This window comes from Betta splendens, chromosome 24 (genome assembly GCF_900634795.4).
Source record: "Betta splendens chromosome 24, fBetSpl5.4, whole genome shotgun sequence".
Classification (NCBI taxonomy): domain Eukaryota; kingdom Metazoa; phylum Chordata; class Actinopteri; order Anabantiformes; family Osphronemidae; genus Betta; species Betta splendens.
The window spans coordinates 8,652,697-8,675,677 of NC_040901.2; the positions used below are offsets into that span (position 1 = coordinate 8,652,697).

Below are 22,981 nucleotides of genomic sequence, written 5' to 3' on the forward strand. Positions count from 1 at the left end.
TCACCTCAATCATTACCACTGAGGCTGCGGTTTCCTCTTTCTGCAGATATCTATCAGCAGAATTATCACCTGCAGGCGCCTTTACTGAATACGAGATGTTTGCTGCTCATGTGTAATCAGTTTGACACATTGCTTAGAGTTAAAGCCCAGTGAAAGTAACATTCATCTGGTTTGAATAAGTGTGTCTGTCACAGTCACTGAGGAGAGAGATTAACATGCGGCTGTGTGTGAAACTAACCTGTGAGGTTTTATGGGGCTTTGACCAGAATCATCAGTCTTTCCTCAAGGTTTCAGAAACATCATTAACTCAGCTTGATGCATGATTTCACATGCACTAGTCAGAACTGCCCCCCCCCCCATGTGATCATTCACGCATACATCCATGTTTAACTCACCTTTGCCTGTTACTGGAAATGCCACGTCTAGTTGTTCCAGAAACTGGTTCTCGACAGATGACAACTCAAAAACGCTTCTAGTCTCACGGCAGATGACAGTCTTTCATGTCCTTCTCGGAAACGTCAACCGACAGAAACAAATGGGTCGAACGAGCTGGAGCTGTTTTCATAAATCACCTGCAAATGAGCACGCACGCATACACACACACACTCACACGGCGGCCTGTTAAAATGAACACACAGAATACGAGCCGTCTCTGATGTTTTTGGTGCTTTGAAGTGTAAAAGCCGACGGGGCACTTTTGAAGTCTGCAAACAATTTGTGCCGCCGCGGTAATTACTTGACAGTCTTGACAGTCGTGTATTCATCAGGCAATCAAGGCCACGATTGCAGATGATAGACCATCAAAGGAACCGAGTGAGATAAAGTGTGGGTCAACATTGTTCAGCCAAAATCACACTACTACAACGCCTGTCACCTCCTGACAAACCCAAGCACAGAAAACTATCGCTACTCGCATTTTTTTACAGTTAATGCACATATTTTAGATCTGTTAGAGCCGGTGGCCTTCAATCTGTCTGATTGATGAGTTGAACATAGAGAACTGCAGTGTGACCGTCGGAACATCCATCTGTTCATTAAAAGGCCACATACGACTTATTTTTCCCCCACTTGTCTTTTTCACCGTCTATATCTCATCCAGACCCTTCAGCTCTATATTAACTCCCACAGTCTTGCATAACTGATGAAAATAGTCTCAAGTGGTCGAAACTCCAGCAGCACTTCAGGTCAACGCATTCGTGCACGCGCCCTTCACCAGGGTCGACGTGGGAAAAAGAGCACCCGAGCGCCGCAGCGCTAGTAGCACATATGTTGAAATGAATGCACGCGAGAGCGTTCGAGGGGGGATCCGTTTGATGGAGCGCTGAACAGCTGAAGTGAGTTCATGTAGTACAGTCACTTTTAGAGCAAAAGAGAGAGAGAGAGAGATGCTGACTTGACTGTGGGAGCACCATCATGACTCGACACGGGAGACTCCGAGCTTAGACATTGGCTTTAGGTGGAAAAAAAGGTGCTTTGTGTCTTTGTTATCACTCTAATCCCCCCCGTACGCTGGAACCTGCTGTCCACAGCGTGACGTTATGTGGATGTTCTGCTGGCACCGAACCTCAGATACTTCCCTCTGATGTAGAAAAACATCCCATTTACTGTGGCCATGTTCTCCATCGCCCGCTGAGATGTCAGTGTCACCCATCGCATGTCGCCCAGTCACAGTGCGTCCTGCCAGCGGGGGGCTAATTAACATGGGGATGGGAGCTGAACAGCGCATTACTGACAGAGACCTTACTACAGTACGTACAGTAGGCTGGTGAGCGGAGACAACCTCCTGGCTGCAGGAAATGCAGCAGACAATGGATATAGAGCACCTGACTGCATTTAACTCAGGGCTTTGTTGTTCGCCCTGGAAAAACTAACCTGAGCTCCTAACTTCTATAATTTTCCCAGTTGGTTAAGATGCCTGGCATAGAAGGGGTTAATGTGTCTGAGTAAAGGCTGTATCAGTAACTGTCTAAGCAGTTTCAATGTAGCACTCTGATAAATTAACACACGATGAAGACCCATAATATTCTGACAATTACCCAGAATTCATCGTGTGTGTCATATAAATTCACAGAAGTGACGGGGTCTTTATTCATAAATGACATCTGATCTGCTGCCGCGTTCACGGCAGCGACAGATGACACAGAGTCGTTTTACAGCAATGTTATTTTCAGCCCTTTCTTTCTCCTGCAGGATCCGGCATTATTATAGTATCCCGAACGTTTTCTCTGGGCTCGTTTGGCGCGGATGTTTGCAGCGGCAGATGAAGGGCGCCACAATCACGTCTCCTGCTAAAGGTCAGCGCTGCCCTCCTGGCGACAGATTATTAAGGAGTCGTCTGCAGGACAGATGTTTAATTTTGTTGCAGGTCTGTGTTGTGCCGGCGCCATCTTGGTGGTAATGGACCAATACGAGCTAACCAGGTGTTAATTCCTTCTTCTTACCTGCAACAGCGTGAACCTCTGCTGACCTGGCAACACACTGTATGTGTCTGTATCTGGCGGCGTCACGCTGCAAAGCCATGGTGATGTTGAAGTTACATAACTGAGCAAACAACAGAGCTCCAGGAAATGATTTCTTCACGCGCTTCCAATGGTGGGACCGGTTCAAAGAGGGGGCGCGAGAGGGAGGTCGAGAGCTCGGGCTCCACCCGACTGACCCGTATGTGCTCCGTGATGCTCGTCACACACGCGTGACGGCGAAGACGGCAGATTTAGTTGCCGGGGCAACTGATTTGCAAAGCCACATCTTCGCTTTCATATAACACACACACACAGCAGTAATAGGTACTTACTGTAGGTGAACTCCCCTCAAACGCTATTCCTTCTCCACTGAATCACATTAATACTCGAGAGCAGGACGCTATGAATAAAATAACTGTAATGTTCTCAGCGGTGATGATCATTTAAGGACATTAAGGTGCTGGGATCAAACCGTCGTGTGCGGAGGCTCCACGGGGAACATTTTCTACGGTACCTGAAGCGGCAGTTTCTGTCACAGAACTAGTTTCCTGAACCAGCATACTGTAGCTCAGTGCCACAGACTCTCCTCACTGCTGTGAGCTATGCTGTTAGTGCTGAGGCTGTCATCCTGAGGAGCAGCTACTGCACTAACCAGGAGCTGCTTTCAGGACAGCAGCTGCCATCGCTCACGTCAAAAGGGCCCGTTTTTCTGTCTAAAAATGTGAATGCCGTGTAATTGTGACGTGTGGTGGAAGCACGCCGGGCTCCTCGGGCATATTATCCGATAACAAATGATGCTGGCTTTCAGAATCAAATCGAATTAGCCTCGACAGATTGTGCCCCTTGACGCTGAGGTTCCCATTTGTCCTGAATCTCCCTCTACACGCGCCATGGCATGTAAAATTCAACCTCCATCAGTTCTCCGTCTGTGTACATGAAATCTTTATGCGGTCTGATGAGGCTGATTCGCGGCCTTGTCGTTTCCATGGTGATAGACACACATTTTGAATTTATGGGCCTTGTATAAGCAGAAGAGTCCAAGGTTGAACCTATGCATTTTAACCACAAATCACGAGGACCCTTGTCTCCTCTGTCTCAGCAGCATCCAGTAGTTTTACTGCTGTGCAAACTAAAAATACTTTAAAATCACAGTGATATACACGATTTCACAGTATGTACCATTAAATAATTAAATGACATTATCGCTAAGTGAATGTAACACTGTATACCGTTGAAACCTCTGGAAACACTTGACACACATTTCATTTCAGACACACAGTAAACTATTACATCATCAAAGTGACTTTCGAGGATGCGGCTCCCACAGGTTCTGAGACTGATTGTCTGCTAAGGTTTGCGTAGGTGACGCTCCAGAAGTGAATCACGGAGCGCCTGTCGGCGTGCGAGCGCTGCTAGGGTCACAAATGAGGCGACAGGCAACCCGGTAATTTAGGTGTCACCAGATTAAATGGGGAACGTGTCTCTGTATGCGTCCGTCCATTAGCTGTACTTACCTTTACTTTGGCGGGTCATGATTGAGTCTGGAGCTGAGGAGGAGATCGACACTGCACAAAAAGGGTTTTAGGGTGTTTCTCCGCTGTTTCTAGCCTGCTTGGGGTAATTCTAGGTGTAAAAGAGGCAGATGTCGAAGATAAAAGAAGTGAGCTGTAAAGAAAACACTAAAAGGATAATGAATTCAACATGAGTTCTCCATAAAGGCCTCCTCCAGAGCTGAAATGAATTTTGTGGCCTTTAATTCACTGGTCTATGCAGCGATGGGGCTATTAACAGTCACTCGTCGTCGTCTCCCTACACACTTGTGTTAATTACTCTACTGTAGATGTGGTGATTTGTAAAGGAACAGATAATGTGATGCGACTGACTTAAACCCTCTCTATCTGCTAGAAGCACTAACTTGACTGAGTAACTGACAAAGCTTAGAGTCGATTAGCTCTTTTATTTGCATAATGTTGCCTGGTTGCTCCACTTCAGCTCATTCAGACAGAGTTTTACTACCGTTAAAGCCACTGTTCCCTTTCTGGCTTCCACCTCGTAGGTTTCTCTGATGAAAGGAGCTTGTCTGAATATTCTGCGCCTCCCGCCAGAGGGTGAAACCTGGAACCCACGGACTGTTATTTGTATTTCTTTTTCAAGGCCTGTTCATTCATGAGCTGCGGGTAAGGAGGTTTTAGCGTCTGGTTTTATTCTGCAGCAGAGTTGGTCAGTTTAGGATTTCAGCTAGAGTTCGAGCCGTGTTCGTTTTTGAGTCAAAGGACCGCATCTACATGGGCTGCTGCAGTATAATGAGCGATGAGTCATTTGAAGGGATTCCCAGCTTGAAGCATGCTCCTTGCTGTAGTCTCTTGTTGCTTTGAATGGGGGTTACCCACTAAAACTGTTTCATAGTCATAAAAGAGGCAGCAGAAGCTTCTAATTACAGATCGTGTGGCTGCAGATGATATGAACACACACATTCCTCATCGTATATGCATATATACAGTATGCAGAGTAAACTACACACACTAATAAGCAATGCAGGTGGGCAGAGATAGAGGAGATAGAGGTTGAATAGTCAGGGTGGGAGGATGGAGTTGCTGCTCATGATCCGCGGCCTTTGTCTTTCGCTTCCTGGTTCTTTTATTTGTTTGTTCACCTTCGTTTGATGCAGTAAGAAGACACTGTCCCCTTCACAAATGAACCTGATGTTGTTGCCATGGTTTCCAGGTCATGTCAGACAAACTGACTGAAATATGTGGCCCAGTATAAGTTTAGCAAACTTATGGAAACTGATAACGAGGAGTGAAGCTTCTTTCTGGTCATATACATGGAACTTATCATCACAGGACGGTTGAGGACTTCACCTGTGCACGGAGCAGAGCTTTCATTATTGCAGCTGCACTCATTCATTGTGAAAAACGCTGAAGTGGCGTGCGATCGAGTGGGTGATTAACCAATTTCATTGACAGTGCACTCGGTTGCATAAAACACGGATTCGCTGTCACAGGTTGCCTCGGCTCAAGAAGCCCAGTCACGTGTGAGGCAAAGAAATAAAACAAGTTCATTGAGGCCAGTGATGTCAGAGACACAACAGAACCTCTGACATAACAGTACAAAGACGAATGGATTGTTCTAATAACGGCGACAAATGCCTAATTAGAAAATATTTTAATTAACAAACCGGGCAGGTGGAAAAGTCAGACGTTTAACAGATGGAGAGAGCATCTGCTGCTGGTTGCAGGTTGGTTCATCGTACAATATTAATATGGAGCAAAATAACCCGAGTTCACTTGAGTTCATTGCATCCCAGCATCAAGTCAATAACGTGCTGTGACTCAACAGTTCGATGACGGCTGCTCGGCTCCTCAGCAGCCTGAGGTCTGAGGTAACCTTTGCAATCGTTAAGTGAACGTGATGGGATCCAGGTGTGTGTAAGCTGTGATAAGCCTTCGTGTGTGTGTGTGTGTGTGTGTGTGTGTGTGTGTGTGTGTGTGTGTATGTGTGTGTGTGTGTGTGTGTGTGTGTGTGTGTGTGTGTGTGTGTGTGTGTGTGTGTGTCGCCCTTTGCTTCATGATGCACGTGGGGGCACCTGGACACAAGATCAAGCACGGTCACGTCAGTGTTCATCCCAGTCCACGCGTGCTCTTCATCGAATTTCAACATAACAAAATAAAGCATTTCTCAGAATTAGAGAACAGCGTGTGGCTGTTCAGGACCCATTAGAGGCGTATTTTTAGCCGCTGACGTAACTGTGGGGACGATGGTGTCCAGTCGACCGCGGGCCAGCGATTAGTGGAGGCAATAAAATCTTATGGTCACCAGAGACTGTGTGAGCAGGATATACATGCAGTGCATTATGATCATACGTGGAGCGTATGATTTTTTTGCGGGTGTTTTTGCTTCTGTGATGTCCTGTGTACTAAATCATCTTTTTTTGTTTTTTACTCTTGTCGCTTTTAATTTGCACCTCTGCCAGAGATCTCCCAAGAAATAACAAAACATCTTATTATGGCTATTTTTGCCAGGAAAAACAACTGCTAAACAAAACAAGAAACCCTTTTCTCCTGTTGATGCTTTGTTCCCTGACAGAACGTTTGTAGCACATATTAAAATAAAAGTAATTATAAAGACTGTACATGTATTTGATGAAGGGATTTTATTGGGTTTTCCTGTAATTTCTTGACTCTTCTGTCATGAATAGCTGTAGAGTATCCCTCTGTAGGTTGACAGGAGGCTGTATTCTATAACAAAGCGTGTTGAATGTGAGGTTGACTGTGTGTGACTGTGTGTTGTGCGTTTTGTGAGTGTGACGTAAAACCAGGGTGGCCTGTCCATCTAATGCGCTTTTCCTCAAACCTGGACTTTTCGCACTTACAGAACATGTTCCCACTCTCTTCGGTGCATTTCGCACACACACACACACACACACACACACACACACACACACACACACACACACACACACACACACAGGTGTGCACAGACACGCACACACACACACACACACACACACACACACACACACACACACACACACACACACACACACACACAAGCTCTCACACGTTCCCTGCGGCCTGTGAGTTCAGGGACACGCACGGCTGAATGTGTGAAACGCTGCTTCTGTCCTGTGAAGCTCCTCTGGAGACGCGAGCAGAGCGAATGTGAGCGACGACGAGTTCCAATGCAACTGTAGATCGGACGACAGATGACTGACAGGTCAGCAGGTCAATGCACACCTTGCAACTACAGTGGGTTATTACATCACTCCACGTGACAACACAGGAGAGGAGGGTGAGACAGCATATCACTGACACGGTACATGATGTACAGGTGATGTTGCTGAAGTGGACTGTAATCAAGTGTGTATTGCAAAGAAAGCGAAGCCCAGGTTCTTCTCATAAATCATTCAGGGTGAAGAGAGAAGAACATAACCGTGGATGGAATATCTTGGATGCATTGCATCTAAATTGCATCACTAGTTGTTGTGTTCAAGGACACGTTTTCACCACCAAAACATAGACTGCTGCAGGATTTTAGCTGAGCTTCTGATTTTAGTTGTGTCCTTTTAGTGACTCGCTAATAAGAATCAGTGTCTCCTCAGATTTTTTTATTTACGTGTGCTTCCGCACGTGAGTGGGAGCGTGCCCGGCGTGCGTAGCGTGGCGAACGCGCGCCTGAAGAGCGACGCCGCGTGCATGCCGATAGCGGAAAAACGCGTTTTTGACTCAAGGATATTTAATCAAACGCTCGACGGCTGGAGATGTGAGCAGAGCGTGTGTCCTGTATGTTTTATAAATGACGCCCCCGGTCCCCGCTTCTAATGAGGATCCTGGTCATGTTGTTCCTCTTAAGAAAATGTCAGCCTCTCCAGGACGGTTCTGATTCCTGACGCTGTAATTACCTGCGGCACGAGCACGCGCGTGCTTTCTGGGGGCGTTATTCATTAAAGGCCCATGAGGAGAAAGGTTCGAGCGCGTGTCCAGGTGAGGCTGTTGATTGGTGAGGTTAAATGTCAGGGAGTGCGCTGCGGGTGCGTCACGCTCCCAGCGCAAATAGTGACACGCGCACCTCCACCCGCTTGTTAAAGCGTCGCCGCCTGTTCCTCGTCACTCAGCTTTCAGCTCCAAGTCAAACCTGGCGGAAAGAGCCGCGTGACATCGTGGCAAATGTTTGCCAGCCTCTCCTCCACGCGTGATGAATAATGCAGTGGAAATACGCGCGGCGTGTTTTATTATGTTGACGCAGACGCGACGGTGGAGTAAAAGCTGTGTCAGAGACGGACAATGAGAACGCAGCATCAGAAGCTGTAAAACAGGTCCCCACTGAATCCTGACCTCCAGTGAAACTGATTGAACTTCCATTCAAATTGACCAGATTCTGTATGAACCCTCACAATCCGCCGCTGTTGTTTGTTCTGAGCAGAGAACTGCGGCACATTCCTCCCCTTCCTGTGATTCAGGAGTTATTGGTTGTTTGTATTGTTTCTCCGGGCACCTCGGTGAGGAAGCTCGTTATCCCCGGGCTCCGGACCCGTCCGCGTGCTCCGGGCGCCGGCTGTCACGTGGCGCCCCCTTGTGGCCGCACACGGAACGGTTTCTTGTGCGTTCACGCAGCACTGGATCAGTTAAATACGTAAAGGAAAGATACGATGACGTCATACTTCTTGTTAGTATCGTAGCTCTGAGTGCCATAGGTGGATAAATGTGACTAAACTCTCCACATGGCGATTAAGGTTCATAACATAGGTTGTCGTTCGTGCCGTCGTTTATCTCACCGTTCTGTCATCGCCTCCCCATTTGCCGGCCTCGGTCCATCCCTCAGTCACGCTGAATCCTCTTAGGCTCGGATTACGGCACTAAGATGTCTCCGCGGAGCGAGAAAGAGGGAGTGAGGCACATTAGATGAGAATGAGCCGCCGCGCGTGAAAGCGATACTGGGGGCGACACCGCGGAGGAGAGGAGGACGATGGAGAGAAGCCCCCCGCCGGAGACGGGCCGGGGATGGGGTAGAAGACGGTCTGGAGCCGGGGTGAGTCCTCCGCCTTCTGCGCACGTGTTGCAGACGACAGAGTTGTTCCTCTGATGCAAACTAAGAACCATCCGCTGCAAAGGACGTCACTCAAGTCATGGTTATGTTTATCTCACTATGAGACAGGAAAGATAGAAAAGACGACGAGGGTGACCTGCCTCCTAATGGAGCTTAGTGGAAGTCAGAGCAGCCGGTGTGTGTGTGTGTGTGTGTGTGTGTGTGTGTGTGTGTGTGTGTGTGTGTGTGTGTGTGTGTGTGTGTGTGTGTGTGTGTGTGTGCGTGTGTCCGTACGTGTGTGCGTGCGTGTGTGCGTGTTTGTGTGTTTAACGAGTTAATTAATCCCCCTTAAACGTTCAGGTCTCATTAGTGGCGCTCAAACAAACACACGTGTGTCTGCGTCCCAACTGAAGGTTTTCCAACTCGCTCGTCTCTCCAGCGACCCACCTCCGCTCTCTCGACCGAGGCCGGCAGGGACTGACCGCGTGGCGACCATGCCCCCCCTGCCCTCCACCCGCCCTCCCCGCTGGAGCACGTGCTCCTTCTGCCTCCTCATCGTGCTGCTCCCGCGGGCGGAGGCGGAGGTGGACCACCTGAACGCAACCCTCCAGCGCAGCGGCGGGGGGTCCCAGTGTGGGGACTACTCCAACCAGGTATTCACTGCAAACAGCCATCAATAACGGGGGGGGGCACCCATGCGGTACCACAGTCTGGGTCTCCATCCCACAGATGATGGAGGACGGCATGTGCCGCCTGGTGGCCACGCTGCCCCAGCTGGACGAGCAGCGGTGCCCCGACATGTTCCGCTGCACCGACGAGGTCTCCTACTGGCTGCACGAGAACGAGGAGAGGAAGCAGCAGGTGGAGGTGCTGAAGGAGACCATCTCTGAGCTGCAGGAGGAGCTTAGGAGCCACCGGCACCGCATCAAAGCCCTTGAACTGCAGGTGAGACGCCTATATTGAATTAGCGGGCAGTAATCTGCCTGGACGCTGAGACGCCCAGTCCTCGGAGAACTAAAATGCTTATTATGCATTTTTACGCAAAAATAAACAAGGTGACGTCTGCTTTGTATAGTGGCATTAATTAGTTCTACTCTCAGTCATTTGCTGTGCTCCGGACCGTGGTGCCTGGTCATGAAGCTGTCCTCCCCCAGCGCGTCCTTGACCTTCATTAACAGGATTAGCCTCCTCCTCCTCCACGTGTCGCCTCGTGTGTCTGTATACGACCAGGCTCCAATGCTTTTGTGCGACCGTGTGAATGTGTGACTCACGCAGGGTGAAGACGGAGGCCACTTCAACCTGTCGCGGCACCGCCGCTTCCGTGAGCTGGAGGAGCGCTACGCCGAGGCCACGGCCCTGCTGCACCTGCAGGGGACCCTGATCCTGGACCTCCAGGTTCCCCACTCGTCATCACCATTATTATCAAGAGCGCCCGGTAACTGACTGCCCATGTTCTGTTTAGAACCAGCTCCACAATCTGACACTTCTGGTGGAAGAAGTGAAAAGAAACCCCGGCTGCTCGGTGGACGCCGCCCGGCCCAACCCCCTGCTGAGCGCCCAGGAAGGCCTGCACCCAGGTACGGGCGGTAAGAAGCGCACACACCCTCATCTCCCAGCAGGGGGAGCCATTACCTGTGGTCGGGCCCCTCCGGAGCCACGTCTCACACGTTCTTTGTTTAGAGACCCAGCATGTGAGGAACTGTCCCATAGACTGCGCCTCCATCTACTACAACGGCGTGAGGAGGTCGGGGCTGTACACGGTGGTGCCCTCGCTGGCAGGCATGCCTGTGCAGGTCTACTGTGACATGGACGTCGACGGTGAGCGGCGGTGTGAGCGCGCGGCCGTCTGCTGCCCGCGGTCCCTCATCCCACGCGCTCTCGTCCGTCTCACCCAGGCGGCGGCTGGACCGTGATCCAGCGGCGTCTCGACGGCTCCGTGAGCTTCGACCGCAACTGGAGGGACTACAGGGACGGCTTCGGCGACCTGCACTCCGAGTTCTGGCTGGGCAACGACCACATCCACCACCTGAGCGTCCAGGGCGACTACAGCCTCCGCATCGACATGGAAGACTGGGGCCACAAGCACAAGCACGCCCTCTACCAGAGCTTCCAGTCAGTGCCGATCATCCGAGTGAGACGCTGACAAGCGGCCTCGCCTGCTTTTTCATGCTCCTTCTTTGTGTGTGTGTGTGTGTGTGTGTGTGTGTGTGTGTGCGTCTCAGCGTGGAGGATGAGGAGCATCAGTACCGTCTCCACGTGTCAGGCTTCAGCGGCTCGGCCCAGGACTCCTTCAGCTGGTACCACGACAAGCAGAGCTTCAGCACGCCAGACAGCGGCAACATCTGCGCCGAGATCTCCCACAGCGGCTGGTGGTACAACCAGTGCTTCTATGCCAACCTCAATGGCGTCTACTACCGAGTACGTGGGCGCACACTAACACGCCGTAGCTTCCGCCATTCGCTCACTGCCGTCTGCTCCTGCAGGGAGGCCACTACACCCCTAAGAGCCGGGGGCCCCTGGGTCCCGACGGGATCGTCTGGTACTCCTGGAGGGACTCGGACTATTACTCCCTACGCAAAGTCAGCATGATGATCAGGCCGCGCAGCTTCCGAGCCCACCTGTCGCCATGACAACAGATAATAGAAGCACCACTGGCAAAGGGAGGAGCATGGACACCGTCCTGTTTTTAATACTGGAGTCGATTAAGAAGGAAGTGAAGGTCAGGGCCCTCAAAGCTTTAGTGTGGTTGATACGGTCGAAGGTGCTACATGTTTTTTCACACAGACTGTTCATGGTTTATGCAAAGTGAGCGCTTCCTCATTTTCTACCATTATTTTATACGTTTAGTTTGATACTTAACTCAGCCAAATAAGGAGGCAGGTTCAGCGTCTTCCAGAAAGAAATGTGGTTGTATTTTTAAATAACCATAGGCCTCAGCTGTCTTTTCTTAGACTATATAAATATCAGCCAATCGTGAATTTAATGAAACGTCACATTTTATTCCAATATTAAAAGTAATAATCAAACAAAAGAGTAACTATGAAATGTATTAGTAACAAAATGTGTCTACTGTTTTACCTCATACACAAGGTTTATATATAGAGGAGCTGCCGGAGGACTCTGTACCAATAAACATGACACGTTGAGGTTCTGACAACATATCTGAGCAGCAGCTGTAATAAGAGATTACTGTTATTGTTCAGTGAGCAGGGATGTATGTCTCAGACATCTGCTCAGGGTGAGCTACTTTCGAAATGAGGCTTTGGGGGATTTGCAGACGTTTTCACATTAGCAGGTCGGCGTTAATGCAGCAGACACACGCTGGGCTGAGGGAGTTGACAAGAGGTACCAGTTACAATATGCTCAGTTAACTGCTTGATAAAATTTAAATGAGATCATAAATAAAACACGGGTTTACAGACGGACAAAAAAAAAAAAAAGGCCTGAAAGCCGAGCCTGATGAGCGCGAGAGCCGAATGTGGGATAAAAGAGCGTCTTTCTCTACAAGAGCGCACAAACACACTCTTTGACCCCTCACAGGCTGCTGGCTCCTTCTCATTCCCATGCAAGAATCTGCAAGCGAGGAAAAGGGTTTTACTGTGGGGGTAAAAGAAAATCACGGACAGGAGAACAAGATGAGGATTCTTTTAAACACACACTCACACACACGCTAAAAATGATGCAACTCCCAATCAGTACAAATCATTGTTTAATTAATCAAACTGAATTTTGAGTTACACAGTATCGCAAATATATCTATACATAAAATAATATCTCAATAACAAGAAGCACCTGATAGTTTTAATAGAATATATATATATATATATTTATGTGTGTATATTCTTCATGTATCAAGTGATAACAAAAATAAAGAGTGAAGATTAGAGAAAGATCGAAACCTGGGTGGTGAAAAGCTGAGAAGAAAATCTGCATACAGTATATTACATAACCACAGCTGTGTCCCGAGCTGATCTACAGATTCTTACAGTAACGCCGTTACATTCATAGAACAATGAAATCTGATCAGAGGCAAAATTTTCCTCAACTGGGCGACAGACTGAAATGATGAACAACCTGAGTGTCAGTTAAGCCCCATTTCTGCCTTTCCTCCTGAAATGTAAACTGATGTATCACACGAACGGGGGCGACTGAACCGGAGTTCAGCCGTACTTCTTCCTCCGAATGGACACGGTGGCCTGTGGTTGAGAGAGGAAAAGGTGGCGCCTCCTTTAGCTGTTGAGGAAGCTTAGGATGATAAAAAGGGGCCGAGCACCGCCAGCAGTGGACAAACGCGACACTACACCTCACGGCTCGAACCAGCAACAAGGGACCATCTGAACAGTGATTATAAAAGCACAGAACATAACAGTGGACCGAATCTGGTCCCCAACTTTGGTTTAAGGTTCCAATACATCATTATGACACTGTGCTTAAAGCTATTTTGCTTTATTTACCATTTTTAACTCAGTTTGATACTTAGGACAAATGCATTAAAATAATAGGAGACCAGACATGTTGCCACAGAATTGGATCCAATTAAAAAAATTGGTGTCTTGCTTTCAAATTGACAGCGCACTGTGACTTTGACTTCCTGTTTCACGATCTCGTGACCCTGGAGGAGGCTGAAGTGGGTCTAAACGCGCCTTGTCGCAGTGTCACTGCAGACACTACAAGCGTTAATGTGTCCCACCACTAAAACAACAACAACAGGCCTATTGAGTCGCTGCTCATAAACGTCTGAGACCAGGACACAGAAGTAACATTATGAGCTGGGACTGCTGGCGCGAGCAGCTGAGTATGAGTTCAGAGTGAAAGAAAGAGATGTGAAATTTAAATAAAAAAAAAAGCAGTATAAGAAAATATTTGGGAACCTTTGAATCTTCTCTCAAGTGGTGCGAGGCCGAAGGCTTTTACATCGTAGTGAACTCGCCGTGTGCTTGTCTCAGCTTTGCAGCAATCTGGGGATTCAGAGAAAGGATCTGCCATGAATTCACAATAGGAGGAGAGAGGGGCTGTGATGGTACAAAAGGCCGGCGCCGAAAACCGCAGGCTGTCACAAAAACCCACTTTAACAGAATGATGGTCACTATAAATGTCGTTACCGTCTCGTAAAACTTGGCTTGTTCCTCCAGGTACAACTGCATGACCCTGTTGTAGTCATAGATACGGTTGTTATGGAAGTGGTTCATCTCAGCTGCAACAGAAAAAGCAGAGAGCGCTTAGACCGGACGCGTGCCGACAAACTGCAGCGCCACCGCTGGAGGGAGGGCGGTACTGCACCTTGTAACGTGTAGGACATGGTGCTCGCTCGCTTCGCCATGGTGACTTTGTCCTGAGGGGTAATTTTACTGGCAGCCACCAGCTTGTCGGCCTCCTTCACCTTGTCTATTGCCGCCTGGATGAATTTAAAATAAGCACAGGTCAGTTTTTTTCCTTTGAGCGTAGACAAATATTAATGCAACTTAAAGGAAGTAGGACTGTCTGCATTGTTATCTAATGTACCTTATGGACGCCGATTGTGTCTGGGAAGCATCCAAGAAGACCTTTGTACTCATTGTTAGTCTCCATCAGGAAGTGAAGATCCTTCTTGGGCTGGAGAGAAAAAGATAAATCTGTCACAGCAAGCCGGTTCCACGGTTTAAATATGAAATGCAGAAGAGGAACCGACGCGTGGATGTGAAACGTGCAACACATAACGGACAGCGCACAGAAGCTCTACATCACTGACGCTGCCTTAAATCGGCCAAAACACCCGCTAAATTAAACGCACTTCGCGTCACAGGACGCCGCACTGCTTCTGGAGAGCAACAAACCAACGCCCCATCACTGCAAAAGTCAACAGCGATGTTGACACTGCAGATTTCTAAACAGCCGCGAGGAGGAAACAAAGGAGCAGTTATGAGACGGGGGCGTCGAGTCTACGGTACCTGCTCTGCAACCAGCTGGGCGATCTCCTCGTACGTCTTCCCCGCAGCCGTCAGAGCATCGGTCAGGGTTGACTCGCCTGCAAGGAAGGGGTTCGAAGAACACAGCGTTCAGGGTTTCCAGACGGCAAAATGAGTCAGCATTCGCTATTGGAGGCGTCCGTAACCTTGGTATCCGCTGCTGGTGAAGACAGACGAGAGGTTCTGAAAGGCTTTGCCAATCCTCTGGTACTCTTTAGGCAAAGCTGTAGGTGGGAGCAAGAAAACCAGGTTGACAAAAGAATGTCCCAATAAAAACAGTGATTACAGCTCAGAGTGAAGGTGTGGTCTGCATGAGAGACGGGAGCCGGTGTGTACAGTACATACGGCCTGTGCATCTCTTCCAGTGCTCGTGTCCCACGGTGAGAATCTCCTTCACGCTGTCGTCCATGGATTTGGTAAACCTGTTGAACTGCTCGCATTTCTGTTCCCTGTGGAGGAGAAGGAGGTTCAACCAAAGCAGGTCATCATCAAACACCAGGGGACACTTTGTTTAGAGCAACTCACACTTCTATGAGGTCCAGGTCTGGAGCTTCCGGCTCTATTGTGGTGAAGATCATGACTCCCACCGTCTCGTCCTTCTCTGCTTTTCTCTTGCCAAACTTCCAGTCCTGCACCGAGTGTTCATTTGTTTTCATGAAGCACCAACACAACCTCAGCTGATCCCTTTGTTTAGTTAGAGGCCCAACACACCTTCTCATCCTTGTAGGTGAGGAAAAGCTGGAATACTTCGCTGTTGGAGATCACTGGGTGCCTGCACATCCTGGACATCCAGCCCTGCAACCGCTCCATACGCATCTTAATGAACTCCTCCTCAAAACGCCCTGGGTCACAGAAAACACATCATTTAAACAGCAACTTTAGCATTTAGCTCCTTTATTGTTGAGAGAATGAGTCACTTACCCGTCACCTGCTTGTCTGGCAAAGACGGGATAGGGATCGCAGAGCCGAATTTGTCCAGGAGCCTCTCGTACAACCAATCAAAATGCTTGTATCGGTGATTGACGGGTCGGTTCGTGGTCTGAGGCGTCAACGTGGAGTAAGATGCGGTCAGATGTGCGTGAAACGCTAAAAAGACCGAGAGCAATGCTGGAAACTTACATTAGGTGTGATCTGATACTCGATGTAGCTCTTGAGGCCGTACATCTTTGAGCCTTTCTTGGGATCGGCCACCAAACAGTCGAGCTGGTTTTGTGGATAAGACCAAACTGGACCCACTTCTCCCATCTGAGAGGACACATTTAGAAACGTTTGCAAATATCTACCACAGATGGAACATGTGGCGACGTCTATTCACACTTTAAACCATTACATGAGTGTGTGGAGACGACATACATAGATAGTTAGTTTGTCTTTGCCCTTTGCAAGCTGTTTGCATAGGAGGTAGAGCTCTGGACCAGACTTGGAGAAACCAGGGAACCTGTTCATGGAGAAGTCGTAAGTGATGCTTCTGCGTCAAGATCATTTTTCGCTGACTGTTTCTGTTCCTTCTCACTTGTTGAGGGAGATTTTCATGGACGTCGCTCCTCCTCTCTGCAGCCCTCCACCATCTCCACCTTCGGACTCGGCGTAGCCTCCGCTGGACTTCACATCGTCCCACTCATCGTCCCACTCGTCGTCTTCGGCTCCTGCATCAGATAAAGCGTGCGCTTATGCATATGTTCAGCAACACCCTGTGTCACGTCCAAATGCACGAGAACTCAGCTTTATACGTTTCACAAAAGGCAAACTGCGTCTCCTCCGTCAGCGCTAGTAGTTATGGAAACGGACGCAGGCATCGTGGTGCCAAGGGTCCAATTGCAAAATGCAGACACAGATGAGTCAAATCAGTTTCAAAACAGTTCTTACTAAGGTTTAATTCTCATTTACATTCCTAGAATCTACTATAAAAAGAAAAAAAAGGACACGTTTCACTTTTCCCAAGAGCTTTGCACTTTCGAAACAAGTCGCTGGGGAATTTGGCAGATCACAAACTCTGAACTTGGCACAGAGCCACCACAAACACATTTTCATACAAACACACGTTAGTCAACCGTGAAGTCATTTGCGTTAAGTTTATATTAGTTTAAATCGCTCTCCATTTTGTTCATCTCCACATCACAACACAGTTAGTGTCAAGATGCAAATCAACCACCTCTCACACGCACACACGCACACACACACACACACACACACACACACACACACACACACACACACACACACACACACACACACACACACACACACACACACACACACACACACACACACACACACACACACACACACACACACACACACACACACACACACACACACACACACGCTTTTAGGAAGTTTAATAACTTCCTAAGGTATTACTGGAAACTAGTCTTTATTAGAACTTGCTGCCAACCCACACAGTAAAAGCTCTGAGCAGGCGATGCACAGGGTACCTGTGTAATCAATAAGGTATGGATACGGACAGAAGCCTTTAGTGGAACAGAAAGAAAGTCTGTTAATTTTCCACGTCATCTTTTGGTCCTTCTCTTCTTTTTTACAAAAACAACTGGGGAATTTTAACAGGTCAAGTAATTTATCCTTCTGAGTCATGTGTGAGGCAAACTTTTCCACAGTCTGAACATTATGTCTCGATTGTGCTGTGGAGACCAGGGGTCGATGATGAGCACTGTCACATCACAGAATTAATACACTAAGACTGCATTTAAAAAATATATATATAACCTTTATAACCTCATAAAGCCTGCCAATAATCTCACTCCTCAACTATTCAGGAGGTTCCTATCTTTCATTCCTTACCCAAGCAGAGTGTTTCTGCATGTCTGAGACCTTGACTGTAGTTTAGACTACTTCGGCGAAGGCTGCTCTGTGTTCTAATGTTGTGGGACACGACAACCTCTATCATCATAACCCCACACAACAGAAAGCCGACTCATCAAATTACACAACACCGTTCACGCAGCCTGATGTCATTTGAGAAGCTGACCCAGCAGCTTTTAAGTCAACCCCGCCCCCATAGAGCCGACAGGCCGGATCCTCGGGGCGAGGGGTCCTACCTGGGCCCTGGTACGCCTGAGGGTGGCCGTGGGCCGCGGAGCCCCAGGGGTCGGCAGCGCTCTTCCCGGTTTGGGTGCCCTCCGGATTGGACGGCCAGTTGTTGGAGCCCCCCGAGGCGTTGGCGTTCCAGACCGACCAGGGATCGCTGCCATTGCTAGCCTGGAGAGCACAGACACAGAAAAGGAGAGGGATGAGAGGAGGTGCGGAGGGTGAGAACAGAGGGGGGGTCTGTTCAGTCACAACGCGACCGCAGCCTTAAAACAACATGCTTGTTTTAAACAAACGATGGAGAGCAGTCCTCTTCTAGACATCGTTAACCTTCTGGCGCGTTAATGTGTCAAACACATGCAGCAAATAGGAATACAAATAATGTCACACTAGATTTTCTCGAAATGTCACATGCCTACAATAACGCAAACACTCCCTGTTTGGAGTCCAGCAAGCATTCCAGGCCACAAACGACACTCATGCGATGCAGACCCACTGAATGAACCACTATGAGAAGTCATGCAGCAGGTGTGTGTCTGTGTTTCATATAAAGTAAAAGTGGTGCTGGAGCTCAGAGCTAGTGCAGCATCAGCACCCAATAAATAAAAAAAAAAAAAAAGAAAAAGAAGAATGCTAGTAGTTTCTGAGCAAACAGCTGCAGTGACATTGACAAATACACACAGAACCTGAACCAACAGGATATTTATTGGTGATTCTAATCATTGCTGTTTTTTTAATCATTCATTATTGTTACAGTTGAACTGAGATACAATCACAGACTCCGACGTTCTGCTTTGTGCTGATTCATGTGATTGAGACAAACGCTGTGTGAGCTGATTGGTGAGTGAGTGAAAGTGAGTGTGTGAGTGTGTGTGTGTGTGTCAGGCAGATGAGATGAGATCATGCTTTCACCAGAAGGGGGGGGTGCTAAAGCGTGGCAAATCAAAGAGGAGGGGCTCGGTGCAGAAGGTGGGGGGGGGGGGTTACCTCATCGGGGGACGATAGGTAGGGGGCAACGGGGGTGTCGGGGGTTTCCGGCTGGGGACTCGGGCCCCCAGCATCCACCTTGAGGGGAGAAGAAGGCGACATCATGTGTGGCAGGTACAGCTGATGCCGGGAACAGATGCACGCGTCAGGCTGGCGAGGGCGCGAGGCTGACACATTTCCTGACTTGCCTCAGCGTCGTACTGTGACCAGATTTCTACTGATCCAGCAGAACACTCACGTCTCTGGGACTTCCTGCCCGCTATCGACAAGGCGTTCTACACTGCTGGAGCCACGCAACCATTCTCTACAGCAGCTGCTCTCACTTCTGCATCTCTGGGGTTCACACAAGCGTCATCGCATCCTTCTGCTTTTTGCCTGTTCTTTCCCCATCGCCCCATTACACACACACACACACACACACACACACACACACACACACACACACACACACACACACACACACACACACACACACACACACACACACACACACACACACACACACACACACACACACACACACACACCTGGTTTTGTGCAGGCGCTGACGCTGGAGCGTAGGCGTCAAAGAAGGACAGGTCTGGGTTTCCCGCGCTGGGTGCAGGTGCGACTCCTGCTGCCGGCGGAAACTGGATTAAAGCAGGAAACGCAAAAATAAAAGTTCAATTAGGATGCAGGAAGTTCAGACGAGTTTTATATAAAAGGTACTTTCTGCTGTCGTAATGGGATCATCTTGTTGTCTTTGTCATCTCGAAACAAAGCTGAGACACGACTAGAAAGCAAACCTGACATTTAATCGTATGTCAACAACAACAAAAAAAAAACCCAGCAGCATTTTTTTAACACAGCTTCCTTTTGCAGATCGTACTTTTAGCAGGAGGCCTCAGTGAAACAGAAAGTCACTCGCTTGGGGAAAAGCTGTGGCCTTATGCTTTTTATTAGATATTACACAAGCAAAAACACAAACTCAGGCAGCTGTGGAGGTAACTCGAGGTCAGACAAACATCCACATGAGCTTGTTTTGGAGAGTCTAGCAGACGGTTAACATCAACCTCTGCCTCGTGCACAGAGTCAGTGCGTTGCTGGGTTTTGTACCAAGTGTTTATAGCGAGACTCCACTTTTAATCAAACTGTCGCATCTGGAACAAATCACGTCTCTCGCTCGAAACCCACCTCGCCGGCAAAACCCCGACGGAGGCGCATCCTGTTATGATTCTAGTTCAGTCACTGAGGGGTTAATATGAATACGTACAGTACAGCGCCCATTAAACTTCTTGATTCTTTACCTCGATGTAGTCCTCTGGCACCAATCCAAGCTCGCCCTTGGAGTTCTGCGCTTCGATCCAGCCGCCTCCGATGTTCTGAAACAGTCAGGGAGCACAAGCGCGTTACTGCCAGAAGGCGCCGGCGTCACATAAGCGACTTCATCGCTCCACATCCAGCCGTTTGAACCAGCGCAGCCTCTGTAGAATGGGAATAAAGCCCGTTCTTGTTGTTGTGAGCTCGCGCTCATTAGTCATCAGTAGAAACCAACCTACAGTAAACACGCTTATTATTATCAGTTTCACTCCACTTCACACTTGATGCAAGCACTGAAAATGCTCTTATGGTCGCGACTTCAGGCTGAGGCTGAGGATCAGACGGGTGACGCGTGAAGGCTCCCAGAACCAACGCTTCCACACAACTTAACATCCAGAGCTCCAAATGCAGCCGGCCTTCATTTGCTCAGCTCTGACCTTCACTGGAAAACTGTGCAGGCCGACGCAGCGCAGCGCAGCGCGTGACCTTTGAACTGTTGATCGGCAGCTATAATGACATCATGTTTGCTCCCTGGCTTTGTGCCCTTTCGCCGTTCCTTCCTCTGTGTGTATCTATGAGTCCTTCGCAGCGCTGCCCGGTTTCATTAGCAGAACATGTGAGACGCACTTTACAGTCAAACAGTCCAAACACACAGACGTGACGCAGCAGAAGCAACAGGACGCCGAGTGACAATAGAGGGAAGCTGGTGCGGATTTACCTGATTGGTGACAGTGAGCGTTTCGCCTTCGGTCACGGACAGTTCGTTGTTTCCCGGCTCAGCGGTGAAGTCATATAAAACCTTTGCCTGGACACAAACACATTGCCGCATGTTCAAGGGAAGGTTATGAAATATGAAAGGCATGAGATATTGAGACACAGCAAAACAGGACGAACTTGTTTATTTTACCTGAACTACCCACAGGTATCAACCCATTGAAGGCCACAGTACCACTTTAATGGTACCGGAGTTTAACACAGGAGCGGTTCTTCTCATACTGACCCACATCTAATAATACTCCCATCCCCCACAGTGGCTCATATACATATACACTACTGTGACTGTTGCCAGGTGAACAAACTCTTCTCTTTAGAGTTTACTCTACAAACTGTGCTTTAGGCTGACTAATATGACCTATTGGCATGAATTTGGTTTAGTCAGAGGCTTTCAATAGCCGGTTCTTAACCAAACTAAAAAGGCTCTAAGTTGTGTTGACACAAATGTGATCAAATTCACAGTGTTACTATAAAACTGACTTAGTCCATTAATCTCTAAAGGAATCTGAGGCTGTTTGCTCTTCCTCAGACAAAGGTCTATTTTTACGCCCGCCGCCACACAGGAATTGGAAAATCTGATTTTAAACAGGAACTGGGTGACAACAGGACCACAACTGTTTGTCTAACGTGCAATGGGAGAAAGTTTGACAAGAAAAAAGGTACTGTAGTCAAAGAAAAGCCACAACAGAAGGGCAGGAAACGTCTATTTCCTGTTATTTTTATGACAGGAAATACACCCGCTTCTAATATTAGGAGTAAGTGTGATGTTAATACTAACAGATTGACTTAATGATCATTCCTGACTCAAATAAACTATGCTGAATGAGTAAAACATGCACGCGCAGTAGACTACATTTCCCAGAATGCAACAAAGGCTGTAATGACCCGCACTGGAAAGGTAGTAAAATGTCACAAGACACTTTCTTAACGAGACACAGTTTCCTTGTTGACTAATGTCAAAAGAGACATTTCATATTTACCGGGTTTTCTCGTGTTGTTTATGTCCATTAAACGACTCAAAACCAGATTATTGCGCTGTTTTCGCCGCTTGTCGAGTGAAGTGCTCGCTGGAAACTAATGCGAGAAACTGCGCGTCCACAGCCCGCTTTGTGTGTAAAACACGACAGTCGGGGCGAAAGAGGGCGAAACGCCGCCGCGTCGGAGCCGGACAGCGCAGGCAGGTTTGCGGACGTACCTTTAGCGCCATTCTGGCAGCGCTGATCAATCATTACAACAACAGGCCCTGCGGTTTTTCGGGATTTCCAACCCTCAGCTGGACATTTCCTCCCCGCAGCTCTTCAGGTCGAGGCGAAGCCCACGCAGTGTTTCCTCCGCAGCTCCACGGGCTCTAACACATGACTCAACGCCGTTTCCCCCCCCCCGCAGGCTCCAAAAGTTGGGCGCAGACGGTCGAGATCAGCGCGACTGCAAGTTTGAAGAGCGCAGAGCGAGCTGCTGACAGCGCAGAGGGAGGGACAGAAACCGGAAAAGTTGCTCGCCTCGCCTCGGCCTCCAGCACATGACTGGTTCAAACAACCCGAGATGAGACGCGTCAACCCGACGCAGATGGGAGGAAATTGTGCACGAGCCGCCGTGTTTATTTAAAAAAGCGTGCACAGGCCGCGGCGCACTCTAATGCGAATCAAATGCGAAAGTGTCACGCAGAAAACTCCGCAAACAAAAAACAGGCAAAATATGCCTAGCAACCAAAACATTTACTAAAAAAATAATTAATTGTAAATTAATAAACGTAAATAGTGGTCAATAGTAGCAGAATAGCTGGTGTATTTACTGACAACTCACAGCTGGCACAGCAGCTCAAAGGGAGTGACCCTCTTCTGGTTTCTTATTGCAACGTCGCCCTCTGCTGGACGCGCTCTGCCATTACACGCTGCACCGACGTAAATATAAACCATCTGTCTCCAGTATTAATAATCATGAGAGTCG

General features: G+C 48.5%; 2 protein-coding genes across 11 annotated transcripts; one reads left to right on the forward strand and one right to left on the reverse strand.

Annotated features, from left to right (window-relative positions):
- The first annotated feature begins 8,441 nt into the window (after window positions 1-8,441).
- Window positions 8,442-12,141, forward strand: si:ch211-203k16.3 (techylectin-5B). Of its 3 annotated transcripts, none has more exons than XM_029141368.3 (9): window positions 8,442-8,987; window positions 9,398-9,637; window positions 9,714-9,929; window positions 10,260-10,379; window positions 10,447-10,570; window positions 10,665-10,802; window positions 10,880-11,096; window positions 11,207-11,402; window positions 11,468-12,141. In XM_029141368.3, the coding sequence occupies exons 1-9, from the start codon at window positions 8,925-8,927 to the stop codon at window positions 11,612-11,614; spliced, it is 1,461 nt and encodes a 486-aa protein (XP_028997201.1). In that variant the 5' UTR covers window positions 8,442-8,924; the 3' UTR covers window positions 11,615-12,141. The 3 variants fall into 3 exon arrangements, with proteins under 3 accessions (XP_028997201.1, XP_028997202.1, XP_055362434.1); XM_029141369.3 differs by having other exon boundaries at window positions 8,444-8,987; window positions 10,447-10,561; XM_055506459.1 differs by having other exon boundaries at window positions 8,455-8,987; window positions 9,424-9,637.
- snx9b (sorting nexin 9b) lies at window positions 11,959-22,755 on the reverse strand. Of its 8 annotated transcripts, none has more exons than XM_055506455.1 (21): window positions 22,230-22,755; window positions 20,979-21,065; window positions 20,248-20,322; window positions 19,489-19,590; window positions 18,962-19,039; window positions 17,986-18,145; window positions 17,365-17,400; window positions 16,443-16,575; window positions 16,283-16,367; window positions 16,049-16,174; window positions 15,851-15,968; window positions 15,641-15,771; window positions 15,455-15,558; window positions 15,275-15,378; window positions 15,076-15,153; window positions 14,912-14,988; window positions 14,487-14,576; window positions 14,265-14,379; window positions 14,087-14,178; window positions 13,856-13,942; window positions 11,959-12,557 (listed from the first exon to the last, which is right to left on the reverse strand). In XM_055506455.1, the coding sequence occupies exons 1-20, from the start codon at window positions 22,239-22,241 to the stop codon at window positions 13,895-13,897; spliced, it is 1,851 nt and encodes a 616-aa protein (XP_055362430.1). In that variant the 5' UTR covers window positions 22,242-22,755; the 3' UTR covers window positions 11,959-12,557; window positions 13,856-13,894. The 8 variants fall into 8 exon arrangements, with proteins under 8 accessions (XP_055362430.1, XP_055362429.1, XP_055362428.1 ...); XM_055506454.1 differs by lacking the exon at window positions 11,959-12,557 and adding an exon at window positions 12,676-13,180; XM_055506453.1 differs by lacking the exon at window positions 11,959-12,557 and having other exon boundaries at window positions 12,676-13,942; window positions 22,230-22,751.
- Window positions 22,756-22,981: the final 226 nt, after the last annotated feature.

Bases quoted from the DNA above. Each gene is read 5' to 3' on its own strand.
- si:ch211-203k16.3 (XM_029141368.3), top strand. From the start codon at position 8,925: ATGGAGAGAAGCCCCCCGCCGGAGACGGGCCGGGGATGGGGTAGAAGA. The intron at 10,803-10,879 runs GTGAGCGGCGGT...CGTCTCACCCAG, and splicing joins CTGTGACATGGACGTCGACG to GCGGCGGCTGGACCGTGATC. The intron at 11,097-11,206 runs GTCAGTGCCGAT...TGTGCGTCTCAG, and splicing joins GCCCTCTACCAGAGCTTCCA to CGTGGAGGATGAGGAGCATC.
- snx9b (XM_055506455.1), bottom strand. The intron at 15,772-15,850 runs GTAAGTGACTCA...TCTGTGACCCAG, and splicing joins GCCAGACAAGCAGGTGACGG to GGCGTTTTGAGGAGGAGTTC. The intron at 14,380-14,486 runs GTACATTAGATA...AAATTCATCCAG, and splicing joins ACACAATCGGCGTCCATAAG to GCGGCAATAGACAAGGTGAA.